The 17,066-nt window shown below is 38.1% G+C and overlaps 1 protein-coding gene across 1 annotated transcript in view; it reads left to right on the top strand.

Moving 5' to 3' along the window:
* LOC128658546 (dynein axonemal heavy chain 11-like) overlaps positions 1–17,066 on the top strand; it is a 1,692,686-nt gene that overhangs the window by 615,615 nt on the left and 1,060,005 nt on the right. The window contains 1 exon segment of the mRNA XM_053712841.1: positions 16,589–16,672. Within this exon segment, the coding sequence (XP_053568816.1) occupies positions 16,589–16,672 (84 nt within the window).

The following is a 17,066-nucleotide window of genomic DNA, read 5'->3' as shown; positions in this document are numbered from 1 at the left end:
GGCGTCATTCTTGTCTCCACCTTTTTTTCACATTATTTCAGTCTCATTTTTCATTGCTTCTGGTTGCTAGAGGCTTGTTCATTGGCATTTTTTCCCATTCCTGAAACTGTCATTTAAGGAATTTGATAATTTTGCTTTATATGTTGTTTTTTCTATTACAATATTGCAAGTTGTCTCAACTTGACCCTGGATCAGAATCTACTTCTGGAAAGACGCTGCCTGATGCTGGTTCTACCAAAGTTAAGTGCATTTGTTGTAAACTTGTGGTAACTGTTCCTCCGGCTGTAGTTTGTGATGAATGTCATGATAAACTTGCTAATGCAGATAGTATTTCCATTAGTAATAATCCATTACCTGTTGTTGTTCCCTCAACATCTAATGCTCAGGATGTTCCTGTTAATGTAAAATAATTTGTTTCTAAATCTATTAGGAAGGCTCTGTCTGTTATTCCTCCTTCCAGTAAACGTAAAAGGTCTTTTAAAACTTCTCATATTTCAGATGAATTTTTAAGTGACCGTCATCATTCTGACTTGTCTGTTTCTGATGAGGATTTATCTGATTCAGAAGATTCTGTCTCAGATATTGACACTGATAAATCTTCATATTTATTTAAAATGGAATTTATTCGTTCTTTACTTAAAGAAGTGTTAATCGCATTAGATATGGAAGAGTCTAGTCCTCTTGATACTAAATCTACTAAGCGTTTAAATTCGGTTTTCAAACCTCATATAGTTATTCCAGAAGTTTTTCCTGTCCCTGATGCTATTTCTGAAGTAATTTCTAGGGAATGGAATAATCTGGGTACTTCATTTACTCCTTCTCAAAGGTTTAAGAAATTGTACCCTGTGCCATCTGATAGATTAGAGTTTTGGGACAAAATCCCTAAAGTTAATGGGGCTATCTCTACTCTTGCTAAACGTACTACTATTCCTACGGCGGATAGTACTTCCTTTAAGGATCCTTTAGATAGGAAGCTTGAATCCTTTCTAAGGAGAGCTTATTTATGTTCAGGTAATCTTGTTAGACCTGCTATTTCTTTGGCTGATGTTGCTGCTGCTTCCACTTTCTGGTTGGAGGCTTTAGCACAACAAGTGTCATACCATAATACTCATAGCATTGTTAAACTTCTTCAACATGCTAATAACTTTATTTGTGATGCCATCTTTGATATCATTAGAATTGATGTCAGGTATATGTCTTTAGCTATTTTAGCTAGAAGAGATTTATGGCTTAAAACTTGGAATGCAGATATGACTTCTAAGTCAACTTTGCTTTCTCTTTCTTTCCAAGGTAATAAATTATTTGGTTCTCAGTTGGATTCTATTATTTCAACTGTTACTGGAGGGAAAGGAACTTTTTTGCCTCAGGACAAAAAATCTAAAGGTAAATACAGGGCTGCTAATCGTTTTCGTTCCTTTCGTCAGAATAAGGAACAGAAGCCTGACCCTTCCCCTAAAGGAACGGTTTCCGTTTGGAAACCTTCTCCAGTCTGGAATAAATCCAAGCCTTTTAGAAAGTCAAAGCCAGCTCCCAAGTCCACATGAAGGTGCGGCCCTCATTCCAGCACAGCTAGTAGGGGGCAGGTTACGATTTTTCAAAGATATTTGGATCAATTCGATTCACAGTCTTTGGATTCAGAACATTGTTTCACAAGGGTACAGAATAGGTTTCAAGGTAAGGCCGCCTGTGAGAAGATTTTTTCTCTCTCGCATTCCAATAAACCCAGTGAAGGCTCAGGCATTTCTGAAATGTCTTTCAGATCTAGAGTTGGCTGGGGCAATTGTGCCAGTTCCAGTTCTGGAACAGGGTCTGGGGTTTTACTCAAATCTATTGATTGTACCAAAGAAGGAGAATTCCTTCAGACCAGTTCTGGATCTAAAAATATTGAATCGTTATGTAAGGATACCAACATTCAAAATGGTAACTATAAGGACTATTCTGCCTTTTGTTCAGCAAGGGCATTATATGTCCACAATAGATTTACAGGAAGCATATCTTCATATTCCAATTCATCCAGATCACTATCAGTTTCTGAGATTCTCTTTTCTAGACAAGCATTACCAGTTTGTGGCCCTTCCGTTTGGCCTAGCAACAGCTCCAATGATCTTTTCAAGGGTTCTCGGTGCCCTTCTCTCTGTAATCAGAGAACAGGGTATTGCGGTATTTCCTTATTTGGACGATATCTTGGTACTTGCTCAGTCTTCACATTCTGCAGAATCTCATACGAATCAACTTGTGTCGTTTCTTCCAAGACATGGTTGGAGGATCAATTTACCAAAGAGTTTGTTGATTCCTCAGACAAAGGTAACCTTTTTGGGTTTTCAAATAGATTCAGTGTCCATGACCTTGTCTCTAACAGAAAAGAGACATCTGAAATTGGTTTCAGCCTGTCGAAACCTTCAGTCTCAATCATTCCCTTCGGTAGCTTTGTGCATGGAAATTCTAGGTCTCATAACTGCTGCTGCTGTTTCTCTGACTCAGTAATTAATACTATGTTACAGGCTCGTAAATCTGTGTCTAGGAAGATTTATTATCGAGTCTGGAAGACTTACATTTCTTGGTGTTCTTCTCATAAATTCTCCTGGCATTCTTTTAGAATTCCTAGAATTTTACAGTTTCTTCAGGATGGTTTGGATAAAGGTTTGTCTGCAAGCTCCTTGAAAGGACAAATCTCTGCTCTTTCTGTTCTTTTTCACAGAAAGATTGCTAATCTTCCTGATATTCATTGTTTTGTACAGGCTTTGGTTCGTATCAAACCTGTCATTAAGTCAATCTCTCCTCCTTGGAGTCTTAATTTGGTTCTGAGGGCTTTACAAGTAATCCTAAGAATTCTCTGGAGAGATCTTTACATTCTTTGGATGTAGTAAGAGCTTTAACATATTATGTTGAAGCTACTAAAGATTTTAGAAAGACTTCTAGTCTATTTGTTATCTTTTCTGGTTCCAGGAAAGGTCAGAAGGCCTCCGCCACTTCTTTGGCGTCTTGGTTAAAGTCTTTGATTCATCATGCTTATGTAGAGTTGGGTAAATCCCCGCCTCAAAGGATTACGGCTCATTCTACTAGGTCAGTTTCTACTTCCTGGGCTTTTCGGAATGAAGCTTCTGTTGATCAGATTTGCAAAGCAGCAACTTGGTCTTTTTTGCATACTTTTACTAAATTCTACCATTTTGATGTTTTCTCTTCTTCTGAAGCAGTTTTTGGTAGAAAAGTACTTCAGGCAGCTGTTTCAGTTTGATTCTTCTGCTTATAATTTCATTTTTTTTCATTATTAAGATTAAAACTTTTGTTTTGGGTTGTGGATTAATTTTTCAGCGGAATTGGCTGTCTTTATTTTATCCCTCCCTCTCTAGTGACTCTTGCGTGGAAGTTCCACATCTTGGGTATTTATTATCCCATACGTCACTAGCTCATGGACTCTTGCTAATTACATGAAAGAAAACATAATTTATGTAAGAACTTACCTGATAAATTAATTTCTTTCATATTAGCAAGAGTCCATGAGGCCCACCCTTTTTTGTGGTGGTTATGATTTTTTTGTGTAAAGCACAATTATTCCAATTCCTTATTTTGATGCTTTCGCTCCTTTCTTATCACCCCACTTCTTGGCTATTCGTTAAACTGAATTGTGGGTGTGGTGAGGGGTGTATTTATAGGCATTTTGAGGTTTGGGAAACTTTGCCCCTCCTGGTAGGAATGTGTATCCCATACGTCACTAGCTCATGGACTCTTGCTAATATGAAAGAAATGAATTTATCAGGTAAGTTCTTACATAAATTATGTTTTTACAGCTATACTGCATCACTTTCAAGTGTTTTTAAACATTTTGGTATTATGGCCCTTTTATATATATCAAATCTGTATCAGCAGAAACATTGTCTAACAGCTATGGCAATGCAATCAATCTACATTGAATGATTGGTCAAACGGGAGCATAAACACGCCAGGGGGCGGTTCTTTTATTATTAAAAAAAGCCAGTGTATGCCAAATCTGTAATTCAATTCAACCTTTTGAGTAAGCCCGACCAGCGTCGGGGGAAACGCATTGAGAAGCTTATAGTCCTGATCTTGATTGCGGTGATAAACAGCCCACGGTGATCCTGTCAAGATTGGTGAATTCATAGCAGGAACCACAGAGGGCCCAGATCGTTCGCAGGAGCTCAGTGGAGTTGATGATTTCACAGGCGTATTATTATTTTAACTCTAGTAAGTGCATTTTTATTAGCGCTGTATTTAATAAAACCACACTTGAGTCGGAGTTTGCGCTCTTGTTATTTGTTTGCAGAGACCATAATATTTACAAGTTTGAGAAATTATCCCTACTAAGCATGCACGTCTCGTGAACGAGCATGTAGAGTCTACAGTGTTATTCCGGGCTTAACGCATGTGCATATTAATCACGTGACGTAGATGATAGTGTGATAAATACCCTGGGGGGAAACAATAATTGGTTGAATCAATCTGACTCGCCTGTCAATCAGTCAGTCAAAATGGCGGGCGGAGAAACGAAGTTTATCATATGAAGTTTTAAATGTAAAAAACTGCAGTAAATAATTATATTTAAAAAATATGACTAATTAAACTTGTGTTATTTTTCAAAGATCTAAACACCTACGTGACCTACGTTGTCTTAACTTGTTGATTTTTGCTAGTTTAATGCATCCTTTCCTACTCTTTGTACCACTGGTTTCTAGGAGAATTCTATAATTCGCAGTTATGAGAGATCCATTAGATTATACAGCCATACATGTATTATATAGATTATGCCCTTTATCTGACTTGTTCTGTATTTAAAGTGAATGCCAATTTTCATGCTGAAGTGCCCGGTTTTAAAAAAATTGATTAAAAACAGGGGCACTTTAATTCATCAAAATTTACATTTCACTCCTGTTGAGAAAAAAAACTTACCTTTTAATCTTCACAGCAGCTCCAGCTTCCAAGCCATTTTTGACGTCAGAAATGATGGATAGGTCATCCTCCAATCATGGCTTCCCCCCAGGGGAATCAGTGTCTGATTCAACGCCGTGATTGGAGGAATCCGGATTCCTCATTTTAGACCCAGGAAGAGGCTTTGCGATGGGCGGAGGAAGCTGGAGCTGCTGTGAAGATTAAAAGGTAAGTTTTTTTTTCTCAACAGGAGTGAAATGTAAATTGTGATGAATTAAAGTGCCCCTGTTTTTAATCAAATTTTTAAAAACCGGGCACTTTAGCATCGAAATTGACATTCAATTTAATAGAACTTGGTAAAGCAAATTACAGTCCAATTGCCACAGTAGATTTTGCATTTAAAATGTCCTTCTTATGAGACAGTGGGGTATGGCAAACACTTTCTTCATTCTTATCCATTGCTTAGTTGTAAGCTGGCAAATCGTCTGATATCCCATCACATCCAGTAAGTAAGGACTTTGGTATACTGTATATCTGAATTAAAGTAGTAAGTAACCTTAGTAATTACCCTGTTTTCAGCAATAGTACCAAACAAAGTTCCCCTCTTCATAAATCCTAAAGTTCTGCAAATCTCCTAGCTCACTGCCTTCTAATTTAAATTGCAACTAGAATTTTTTTCAATGACAAAAAAAATAAGAAAAAGAAAACAGATCCAATAGTAAATTCAGAAGAACTTACCTATCTAGGGCTAGATTACAAGTGGATCACTATTTAGCTTTCCCGTTCAAGCATAAGCTTTGCTAGATGAAGGCCTTTTGCGCACGTCAGCAAGCTCGTATTACAAGTTGAAAGTAAAAAGTTTGAGCGTGAGCAAAACCCGACATGCGCTTATCAAATGTAACAACAATTATTACTTTATTTTTATAATAATAAAATAAAAAGTAACAGGATGTGTTTAAAAAATGCAAACCACTTATTTGTTTTCTTGGAAATTCTCAGTCCAGCCGCTGCCCATAGCTAAACAAGGAAGCAGACTGTAAAATATCTAGCATCTTTGAATAGCCACATATATCTGTTCAACTTTATCACGTATGTAATCATGACTTTTTACTTTTTTTTAAAGCAACTAGGATTGATGTTTTGTTAGGCCCTAATGTCTACTATTGCCCCATATTTTTTGAAAATTGAGTTGATGCTACTACTGATTATCCATTATAATCTATATCACACTACCTCATTACATAGATGGTACTGACTATCAACACATGGAGGTCTCCCTGTTCTGTGGATACCCTAATACATCCAGATGCCATATGTACTACCTTTTGTTTTTATTTTCTGTGTTTGTTAACGTGGTTTGTTCCTCTTAGTTAATGCTAAGGCCCATTGTAACCTTGGTATGCAAGTTTGAAGCCTCATATATACACAGATAGTGGACTCACTGCCCTTTAAATCACCCCGCTTAGTGTTATATATTATTAAATGCCATCTTGATCCTCTTATTATTCTCATCAGACAGGTTATTAGAGAAAGAACAATACCTCAGCGAGTTGTTGTTTGGTATACTCACTTCACATAGTCAATTCAGCAGGAACATGCCTCATGTCCTAAAGTTAAAGCCCTGCATACACATAAGCTTTGAACCTTGCACCTACTAAAATAGTGGATATCATGTTCATTAGAAATGTTCATTACATTGCTGTGTATTATACTCCAACTACTGGCAATTAGACTGTTGCTTATTGGGGGTAACTTGTTTGATGGTATACTCTCGCTACTATTCAGAAAAACACCCCTAATATTGTCCTTGTTGGATGTATTTCATGGCTCCAGCAAATAATTGTTTGATATATCCCTACCTCTAAGACTCTGACAAGAGCTTTTAAGCATATATGCCTCATAATAATACGCAATAAATGTACTCACACATATTATCTATTTATCTAGAGACTTGCCTAATTGGCATTTTTTCCCACTAGGATAATGGTTCACTTACTTTTGGGTCTACCCTATTCTGTTTAGTTTTTATATGTTATGTTATATTTTGTTCAGTATAGTTAATACAAAAAAAAATCTGAGAGAGCTTCAGGGCACGGAAGAGGAGAAAGCTGCAATGCCCACACATCATGCTTGTTTTATGGTTAATAACATGTAAGGTTACTCCACAATTCTATCTCTCGCCTGTCTTAGAGAATCGCCTATTGTTGGTAGCGATATTGCAAGACACTGTGCTCTCAATAATGGGTCTTTGGAACCAATATCTGTTATCTCTATACTATGTGTAACTCGTGCTTTTTGTCAAAATATTCCTTAACTGTAACATGAACAGCACTGAATTCTCTGTATGTTATGAATTGCTTATTGTTACCCTGAGCTCTTTCCAATAAAAAGAATTAATAAAAAAAAAAAAAAAAGCAGACATTGCAAAACTTAAGTTTTAGGTCACATGATTTTTTCAGTTGAAATCCTATGTTCATGGGCAATAAACTAACTGGAGCTATATGTATGGTGTTACCTAGCAACTTTGCAAAAGAAACACTATGGCCTCTATTTATCAAGCTGTCAACCGCAAATACGCTGGAATTCCGCAGCATATTTGTGGCGAGCCTGATTCGCCTTAGTTATCAAACCCTACAGACCGGCAAAAGTAGAATTTGGTGACGTAACATACGATCTGCCGGACTCAGTCCGACACAGATCGATGCTTACGTCACTACAGATGTTCCGAACGCAAGTTCTGCACTATCTGACTACTTTTGCTAGTTATCAAATAACTAGCAGGTACGCTCGGCACTTTTCCGGCCCAGCGTACCTGGTTTTCAATCCGCCGCCCTGGAGGCCACAGAAACCATAGGAATCAATGGGAGTCGGAAAGCAGCGAGAGCTCATGTTTGCTGCTGCCCGATATCTCATTGATTCCTATAGTAAGTCTACACCTAACAACCTAACATGTACCCCGAGTCTAAACACCCCTAATCTGCTGCCCACTACACCGCCGCCACCTACATTATACTTATTAACCCCTGGATGAATATAGAAGATGCTGCCTGCATCAGCCAATCGGAATTCAAGGGACGCCATCTTGGATGACGTCACTTAAAGGTACCTTCATTCAGTCGTTGGATGTCGTTGGAAGAGGATGCTTTTGGGGGAATTTTTTTATTTTATTAGGTGGATTGGATTAGGTGTAATTAGTTTAAAACTTGTAATTATTTTATTATGTTCTGTAATTTAGTGTTTTTTTGTACTTTAGATAATTTTATTTAATTTTATTTAATTGTAGTTAATTGTAGTTAATGTAGGTAATTAATTTAATGATAGTGTACTGTTAGGTTTAATTGTAACTTAGGTTAGGTTTTATTTTACAGGTACTTTTGTATTTATTTTAACTAGGTAGTTATTAAATAATTATTAACTATTTAATAACTATTCTACCTAGTTAAAATAAATACAACGTTGCCTGTAAAATAAAAATAAATCCTAAGATAGCTACAATGTAACTATTAGTTATATTGTAGCTAGCTTAGGGTTTATTTTATATGTAAGTATTTAGTTTTAAATAGGAATAATTTATTTCGGTTTAGTTAAATTATATTTAAGTTGGGGGTTGTTAGGGTTAGGTTTAGACTTAGGTTTAGGGGTTAATAATAGGGGTGTAGGGGGGGCAGATTAGGGGTTAATAAATATAATGTATGTGGCGGCGGTGTAGGGGGGGCAGATTAGGGGTTAATAAATATAATGTAGGTAGCGGCGGTGTAGGGAGCGGCGGTTTAGGGGTTAAACACTTTATTTAGGTGCAGTGGGCTCCGGGAGGGAAAGGATAGGGGTTAATAAGTATAATGTTGGTGGCGGCGGTAAAGGGGGCGGAAGATTAGGGGATAATATGTATAATGTAGGTGGCAGTGGGCTCCGGGAGTGGCGGTATAGGGGTTAATACATTTATTAGAGTTGCGGTGGGCTCCGGGAGCAGCCGTTTATGGTTAATACATTTATTAGAGTTGCGGTGGGCTCCGGGAGTGGCGGTTTAGGGGTTAATAACTTTATTTTGGTGCTGCGGGGTCCGGGAGCGGCGGTATAGGGGTAAGCAGTATAGTATAGTGTGGGTGTTTAGTGACAGGGTACCAAGAAAGCTGTAAAAAAGCCAAAGAGCAGCGAGATCGATGACTGTTAGTTAACAACAGTCCGCAGCTCATCGTACCGTACTTGGTGCGCGGCTTTTGACAGCTTTTTTGATAATTTTGGAGAACGTGTTCAGGTCCGCGGCCGCGATGTTAGGCGATCTTAGGCAACCATATTGGTGCCGTCAAATGCAGGTAAGATGATGGCTTGATAAATAGAGGCCTATACCTTTGCCTTCCTGTTGAGGCCTTCTTCTCTTTGAGTGCTGGGACAGGAAGTAAAGGACACTATAGAAATTAAGTTAAAAAAGGATTTTTAAAGGTAAAATCCTTTTAAAATGATGAATAATACATATTGCAATGATTCCTATTACGTATAAGCCACTGTGTAGTGCTTTTTTTACTACAATGAAACAGACTGTTTAACATCCCTTTAACTTCTTCTTCCCATAGAGAGTGCAGAAGAAAAAAACCTAAAACCTATTGTTCACAAGCTAATCCGGCAGGAGTTATGAATAGTTCACATTTCAATGTTCTTCACATACAGAAAAAAATACTTTTTATTGCAAATACTGTAGAATATTCTATTAGCGTTACTCATATTTATCATTCATATATTCTTCACATTGAAATGAATGTACTTTTTATTATTAAATATTGGCTAGAGTACGAGTTTTGTGTTATGAGTGAAAAAGCAGCGTTTTGAGTTATAACGCTGCTTTTTCACTACCGCTGGTATTACAAGTCTTGCAGGTTTAGGGGCACCGCACACTTTTTTGGCCCTACCACAAATTAACTTACGCAATTTGCATAAAGTCTTTTTTCAATTGGACTTCCATAGCGCCGGTATTACAAGCTTTTTCTGGGAGGCCAAAAAGTGAGCGGTACAGCCTATCCCGCAAGATTCGTAACGCAATCTAAAGTCAGTACTTATGAGTTTTACGCTACAAAGCTGTAGCATAAAACTCATATCTAAAGTGCTAAAAAGTACACTAACACCTATAAACTACCTATTAACCCCTAAACCGAGGCCCTCCCGCATTGCAAACACTAAAATAAAATTATTAACCCCTAATCTGCCGAACCGGACATCGCCGCCACTATAATAAACATATTAACCCCTAAACCGTCTCACTCCCACCTCGTAAACACTAGTTAAATATTATTTACCCCTAATCTGCTGCCCCTAACATCGCCGCCACCTACCTACATTTATTAACCCCTAATCTGCCGCCCTCAACATCGCCACCACTATACTAAATTTATTAACCCCTAAACCTAAGTCTAACCCTAACACCCCCTAACTTAAATATAATTAAAATAAATCTAAATAAAACCTACTATTAATAACTAAATAATTCCTATTTAAAACTAAATATTTACTTATAAAATAAACCAAAGCTAGCTACAATATAACTAATAGTTACATTGCATCTAGCTTAGGGTTTACTTTTATTTTACAGGCAAGTTTGTATTTATTTTAACTAGGTAGAATAGTTACTAAATAGTTATTAGTTTTTTTACTAACTACCAAGCTAAAATAAATACAAATTTACCTGTAAAATAAAACCTAACCTGTCTTACACTAACACCTAACATTACACTGCAATTAAATAAATTAAATTAATTAAATACAATTACCTAAATGAAAAAAAAAAAAAAAAACACTAGATTACACAAAATAAAAAAAGAAATTATCAGATATTTAAACTAATTACACCTAATCTAATAGCCCTATCAAAATAAAAATCCCCTCCAAAATAAAAAACCCCCTAGCCTAAACTAAACTACCAATAGCCCTTAAAAGGGCCTTTTGCAGGGCATTGCCACAAAGAAATCAGCTCTTTTACATGTAAAAAAAATTTACAAACAACCCCCCAACAGTAAAACCCACCACCCACACAACCAACCCCCCAAATAAAATCCTAAATAAAAAAACCTAAGCTCCCCATTGCCCTGAAAAGGGCATTTGGATGGGCATTGCCCTTAAAAGGGCATTTATCTCTTTTTCAGCCCAAAAGCCCTAATCTAAAAATAAAACCCACCCAAAAAACCCTTAAAAAACCTAACACTAACCCCTGAAGATCCACTTACAGTTTTGAAGACCAGACATCCATCCTCAATGAACCCAGGAGAAGTCTTCATCCAAGCGGAAAGAAGTCCTCAACGAAGCCGGGAGAAGTTTTCATCCAAGCAGGCAGAAGTGGTCCTCCAGATGGGCAGAAGTCTTCATCCAGACAGCATCTTCTATCTTCATCCATCCGGCGCGGAGCGGCTCCATCATCAAGACATCTGGCGTGGAGCATCCTCTTCTTCCGATGACTAACGACGCATGAAGGTTCTTTTAAATGACGTCATCCAAGATAGCATCCCTTGAATTCCGATTGGCTGATAGAAGGTGGAAAAATCCTATTGGCTGATGCAATCAGCCAATAGGATTGAGCTTCAATCCTATTGGCTGATCCAATCAGCCAATAGGATTGAGCTCGCATTCTATTGGCTGATTGGAACAGCCAATAGAATGAAAGCTCAATCCTATTGGCTGATTGGATCAGCCAATAGGATTGAAGCTCAATTCTATTGGCTGATTGCATCAGCCAATAGGATTTTTTCACCTTTAATTCCGATTGGCTGATTCTATCAGCCAATCAGAATTCAAGGGATGCCATCTTGGATGACGTCATGTAAAGGAATCTTCATTCGTCGTTAGTCGTCGGAAGAAGAGGATGCTCCGCGCCGGATGTCTTGAAGATGGAGCCGCTCCACGCCGGATGGATGAAGATAGAAGATGCCGTCTGGATGAAGACTTTTGCCCGTCTGGAGGACCACTTCTGCCAGCTTGGATGAAGACTTCTCTCGGCTTCGTTGAGAACTTCTTGCGCTTGGATGAAGACTTCTCCTGGCTTCGTTGAGGATGGATGTCCGGTCTTCAAAACTGTAAGTGGATCTTCCGGGGTTAGTGTTAGTTTTTTTTAAGGTTTTTTTTAGGTGGGTTTTATTTTAAGATTAGGGCTTTTGGGCTGAAAAAGAGCTAAATGCCCTTTTAAGGGCAATGGGGAGCTTAGGTTTTTTTAGTTAGGATTTTATTTGGGGGGTTGGTTGTGTGGGTGGTGGGTTTTACTGTTGGGGGTTGTTTGTATTTTGTTTTACAGGTAAAAAAAGCTGATTTATTTGGGGCAATGCCTCGCAAAAGGCCCTTTTAAGGGCTATTGGTAGTTTAGTTTAGGCTAGGGTTTTTTTTTATTTGCAGGGGGCTTTTTTATTTTGATAGGGCTATTAGATTAGGTGTAATTAGTTTAAATATCTGATAATTTCTTTTTTTATTTTGTGTAATTTAGTGTGTTTTTTTTTGTAATTTAGGTAATTGTATTTAATTAATTTAATTTATTTAATTGTAGTGTAATGTTAGGTGTTAGTGTAAGACAGGTTAGGTTTTATTTTACAGGTAAATTTGTATTTATTTTAGCTAGGTAGTTAGTAAATAGTTAATAACTATTTAGTAACTATTCTACCTAGTTAAAATAAGTACAAACTTAACTGTGAAATAAAAATAAAACCTAAGCTAGCTACAATGTAACTATTAGTTATATTTTAGCTAGCTTAGGGTTTATTTTACAGGTAAGTATTTAGTTTAAAATAGGAATAATTTAGGTAATGATAAGGAATTTTTATTTAGATTTATTTTAATTATATTTTAGTTAGGGGGTGTTAGGGTTAGACTTAGGTTTAGGGGTTAATAAATTTAGTATAGTGGCGGCGATGTTGGGGCGGCAGACTAGGGATTAATAAGTGTAGGTAGGTGGCGGCGATGTTAGGGGCGGCAGATTAGGGGTTAATAATATTTAACTAGTGTTTGCGAGGCGAGAGTGCAGCAGTTTAGGGGTTAATATGTTTATTCTAGTGGCGGGGATGTCTGGAGGGGCAGATTAGGGGTTAATAAGTGTAAGATTAGGGGTGGTAAGACTTGGTGTTCATGTTAGGATGTTAAGTGTAAACATAAAATTTGTTTCCCCATAGGAATCAACGGGGCTGCGTTACTGAGCTTAACGCTGCTTTTTTGCAGGTGTTAGACTTTTTTTCAACCGACTGTCCCCATTGATGTCTATGGGGAAATCGTACACGAGCATGTAAAACCAGCTCACCGCAGCTTTTAGCAGCGCTGGTATTGGAGTGCGGTATGGAGCTCAATTTTGCTCTACACTCACTTTTTGCCTGTTTACACCGGGTTTTTGTAAACCTGTAATACCAGCGCTGTAGGGAAGTGAGCGGTGACAATAACGTGCAAGTTATTACCGCACCCCTCATACCGCAAAACTCGTAATCTAGCCGTATATATTTCTATATATAGCAGAGAATCAGGAAGAAGCACTCACTGAACTTTAGACATTAATGTGAAGTTTATTTGTGATGTTTCGGGACTTCAAACGTCCCTTCTTCTGACAACCAGAGTGTACACATAAGAGAATACATGGTATCGTGGACCCTCATAATTAGCGGAAAACACAATACCATGTATTCTCTTATGTGTGTGGGTTTTTAACACAAGATTGTGATGGTTTCTCGTGGTTTTGATAGAGGTGATAGAGTGGAAGATAGACGATGGAGTTGCCAGGGGTACACCTCCAGATGTGTTTGTGGGGTTCTGATTATGAGATGTACCCGATCAGTGGTTGGTTCAGTGGGTGTCACCATTTACCTCTCTTGGAGGTAGAAGATGTACCCGTTTAGTACATTCTTGAATTTAACTGTGGTCACCCGTTATAGGGGTTCTGGTTTAGGTCCGGTGTACCACAGCACTCTCACTACTATTGGCCCGTTCGCTAATGTAGCTGATGTGCCAAGCTTGGCTGTCAGTTTTGTGTTTTTGTGTTGTGTGCTTGATGGATGGGTGGAGTGATATTCTGGATCCCTTGTCTACCACCTTGTAGGTTGTTGATTAGGTGTGTGAGTTATTATAAGTTTTACTTGGTTGCCAATGAGTTTGGTCTCGATACGATGTGTGGTTTGCGTTCGATATGATGTTGACATCTGATGCAGATCAACACCGGGTGTTCATAGCCTATTGCAGAGGGGGTGTCAACACTGTGCACCTATGCCGAGCAGGGGGAGTGGCTGCATGGGTTTGATGGTGTTTTTTGATACACAGGTAGTTTTGGTATAGTGCTCGGCTCCAAAGGCTCATTTGTTACTGGGCGCATACAGTTTGTTTACTTTTAGTCTACACGGGAGGCAGTTAGATGAGGTATTGGCCGTCTAACATTTAACTGGACAGAGACTCGTAGATTGGATACTATGCACCCCGTATGGTGGTGCACCGTGATGCCCTGATGTGGGCTCGTAGCAGGGGGACTGTCAGTGGTTATACCTCCTATTGATCATCTTAGTACTCTTGCAGTGGTGGTCAGTATTGTTTACATGACAACACTTGACGACAGCACACAACCCACAGTGTCGGTGGTGCTGCATTTGACCCAATCAGATTGCGGATTTTGTGTACAGATTATTCCATGATAACCGGGATCCAGGGCACAGACCTGTGTGGGATTGAGGGAATTGTGGGATTGTAGATCACCAATATTTACTGTTATTACACTGCAGTTTGTATTTACACTACATTGTTTTACACAGATACACGATAATATGTTGCACACATTGCTAAAGCTATATCACTATTTGTGGGCTACTTAAGTGGTACAGCCCTTTGTTTTGCACACGGTCTCCAATGATTGGTGACCTGTTCTAGTGAGGGGCCTACAGGCCTATTTAAGTTTGATTATTTGTACACTCTGGGTGTCAGAAGAAGGGACGTTTGAAGCCCTGAAACGTCACAAATAAACTTCACATTGATGTCTAAAGTGCAGTGAGTGCTTCTTCCTGATTCTCTGCTGTATTGAAAAGTGCACTATTCAGACAGGACCATATAAATGAATGCAATCAGCGAGAGTTTACACAGTTGCAGAAGTATACAATAAATCAAGTATGGTATTCAGGCCTAACTAAATATAGGTATTCAGACATTAAACAAGGGTAAAACAGTTAGCAGAAATCAGGAAAGAATAAACAAGGTCTTACACAGGTGTTCAGGCACAGGTAAAGTTGTGGTCCAAAGGCAGGTCAAGAGGCATCAAGCAATCATACACCAAAGTCAGCAGAAATAATAATCCTGTCCAGAGAAAAGACATATTGTGTGTGGGCCTAGAGCAGTATGTGAGAGCAACTTTTAAAGGAACAGTCTACTCCAGAATTGTTTTTGAATGATAGATAATCCCTTTATTACCAGTTCCCCAGTTTTGTATAATCAACACGGTTGTATTAATACACGTTTTACCTCTGTGATTACCTTGTATCTAAACCTCTGCAGACTGCCCTCTTATTTAAATTATTTTGACAGACTTGCATTTTAGCCAATCAAACTAAAGTATTTGACCTGCCAGAGTAATATCATTAAATCGAGAAATATGGATTAATAATGACATTCTCTGTAACATGTTTGGAGATAGTAAAAAAAACTGTCTCCAGGCACCCTGTAGTTCAGCTCTCAATGGGGCCTATTTATCAAAGGTCTTGCGGACCTGATCCGACAGTGCGGATCAGGTCCGCAAGACCTCGCTGAATGCGGAGAGCAATACGATCTCCGTATTCAGCATTGCACCAGCAGCTCACAAGAGCTGCTGGTGCAACGCCGCCCCCTGCAGACTCTCGGCCTATCGGCTGCCAGCAGGGGGGTGTCAATAAACCCGATCGTACTCAATCGGGTTGATTGCCGGTGATTCCTGTCCTCCTCATCAGAGCCGAACAGACAGGGTTCTGGAGCAGCGGTCTTTGTGGCCGCTGCTTCTTAACTGCTGTTTCTGTCGAGTCTGAAGACTCGCCAGAAACACGGGCCCACAAGCTCCGTTCGCAGCTTGATAAATGGGCCCCCATGTCTTTAGTTAGGTCTTATCTGAGTTATATCCTTGATTCTATATTTTCACAGAAGGGAGATGATATATGAATGGAATAATGTTTAGGAAGTTTGATATAGTATTTTGAGAACGTTTTGGTAACAAAAGAACTGTAGGATATTTAAAAAAAGTAGGTTAAAGTGGGGTTAACCAGGCTGAGCTAAAAATGTCTGCTTACTGTATTATCTATTAAGTTATATTAAGTAGTATATGTTGTTATATAATTTGATTGTTACCATCCATAATATAACAAATGAGATCAGGCTAACTTTTGCATTTCCTTTCAATCAGTAACCCATGCTTTGGGTTGAAGGAATTGTTAAAATCATCTCATATCATTTTAGTGATTTAAAATATAAAAAAAGTGCTAAAACACTTGCTATAAAAATCATTAATAGTTTATGTACTTTCATGGAAAATACACTAAAGCTATTTTCTCAATAGGTGTGATTCTGAGTAGTTAAATCACTTAAATATGAATATACTTATATACATAAAAGCTAAATAACATTCCTAATGTAATGCTATTAATGCTGAAACACAGCATGTCGTAGGATGAGCAACTAGCACATCTTTTTTTTTTATTTTACCTTATGACATTGTCTGCTTTAATAGGAAAGTTACATTTTGTTCCTTTTTCAGACAAGCATTAAAGACTGGATGAAAACTCCATGGAAACAGATAAACGTTGAGCAAATGGATATGGAACTGAGAAGATTTGCAAAGGTAAAGCAAATGGAAGATGAGAAGTTATTCAGCTTTTTAAAAGTATTATGGCCCTGTACATTTTCTGAATAGCAGGGATTGCTGCAATCCCGGCGGCCTCTTAATCTGGGTTTCTTTATAAAACACTTAATATATTTATAGAGGCTTCAGGTGAAGAAAAGTTAAAAACTTCACAAAACTCCATTGGTCAAAACATGTTATCTTTGATAAAGGGGAAGAGAAAAGCAACAGAGAGCGCAGTGGGGGTCAGTGTGTTAGCTAAACTGTGTATATAATAAAATGTATGTTTTAATGGATTTCAAGACTTTTATTGATAAACTTAACATGTTTTGATCACTAGAGTTTTGTAAAGATTTTGCTTTACCATTGTTCCGATAAAATAATCCATACTATG

Source organism: Bombina bombina, chromosome 1 (assembly GCF_027579735.1).
Source record: "Bombina bombina isolate aBomBom1 chromosome 1, aBomBom1.pri, whole genome shotgun sequence".
Classification (NCBI taxonomy): domain Eukaryota; kingdom Metazoa; phylum Chordata; class Amphibia; order Anura; family Bombinatoridae; genus Bombina; species Bombina bombina.
Note: the sequence above shows the minus strand (reverse complement) of the source record. Positions and strands in the feature narration are given on the sequence as shown.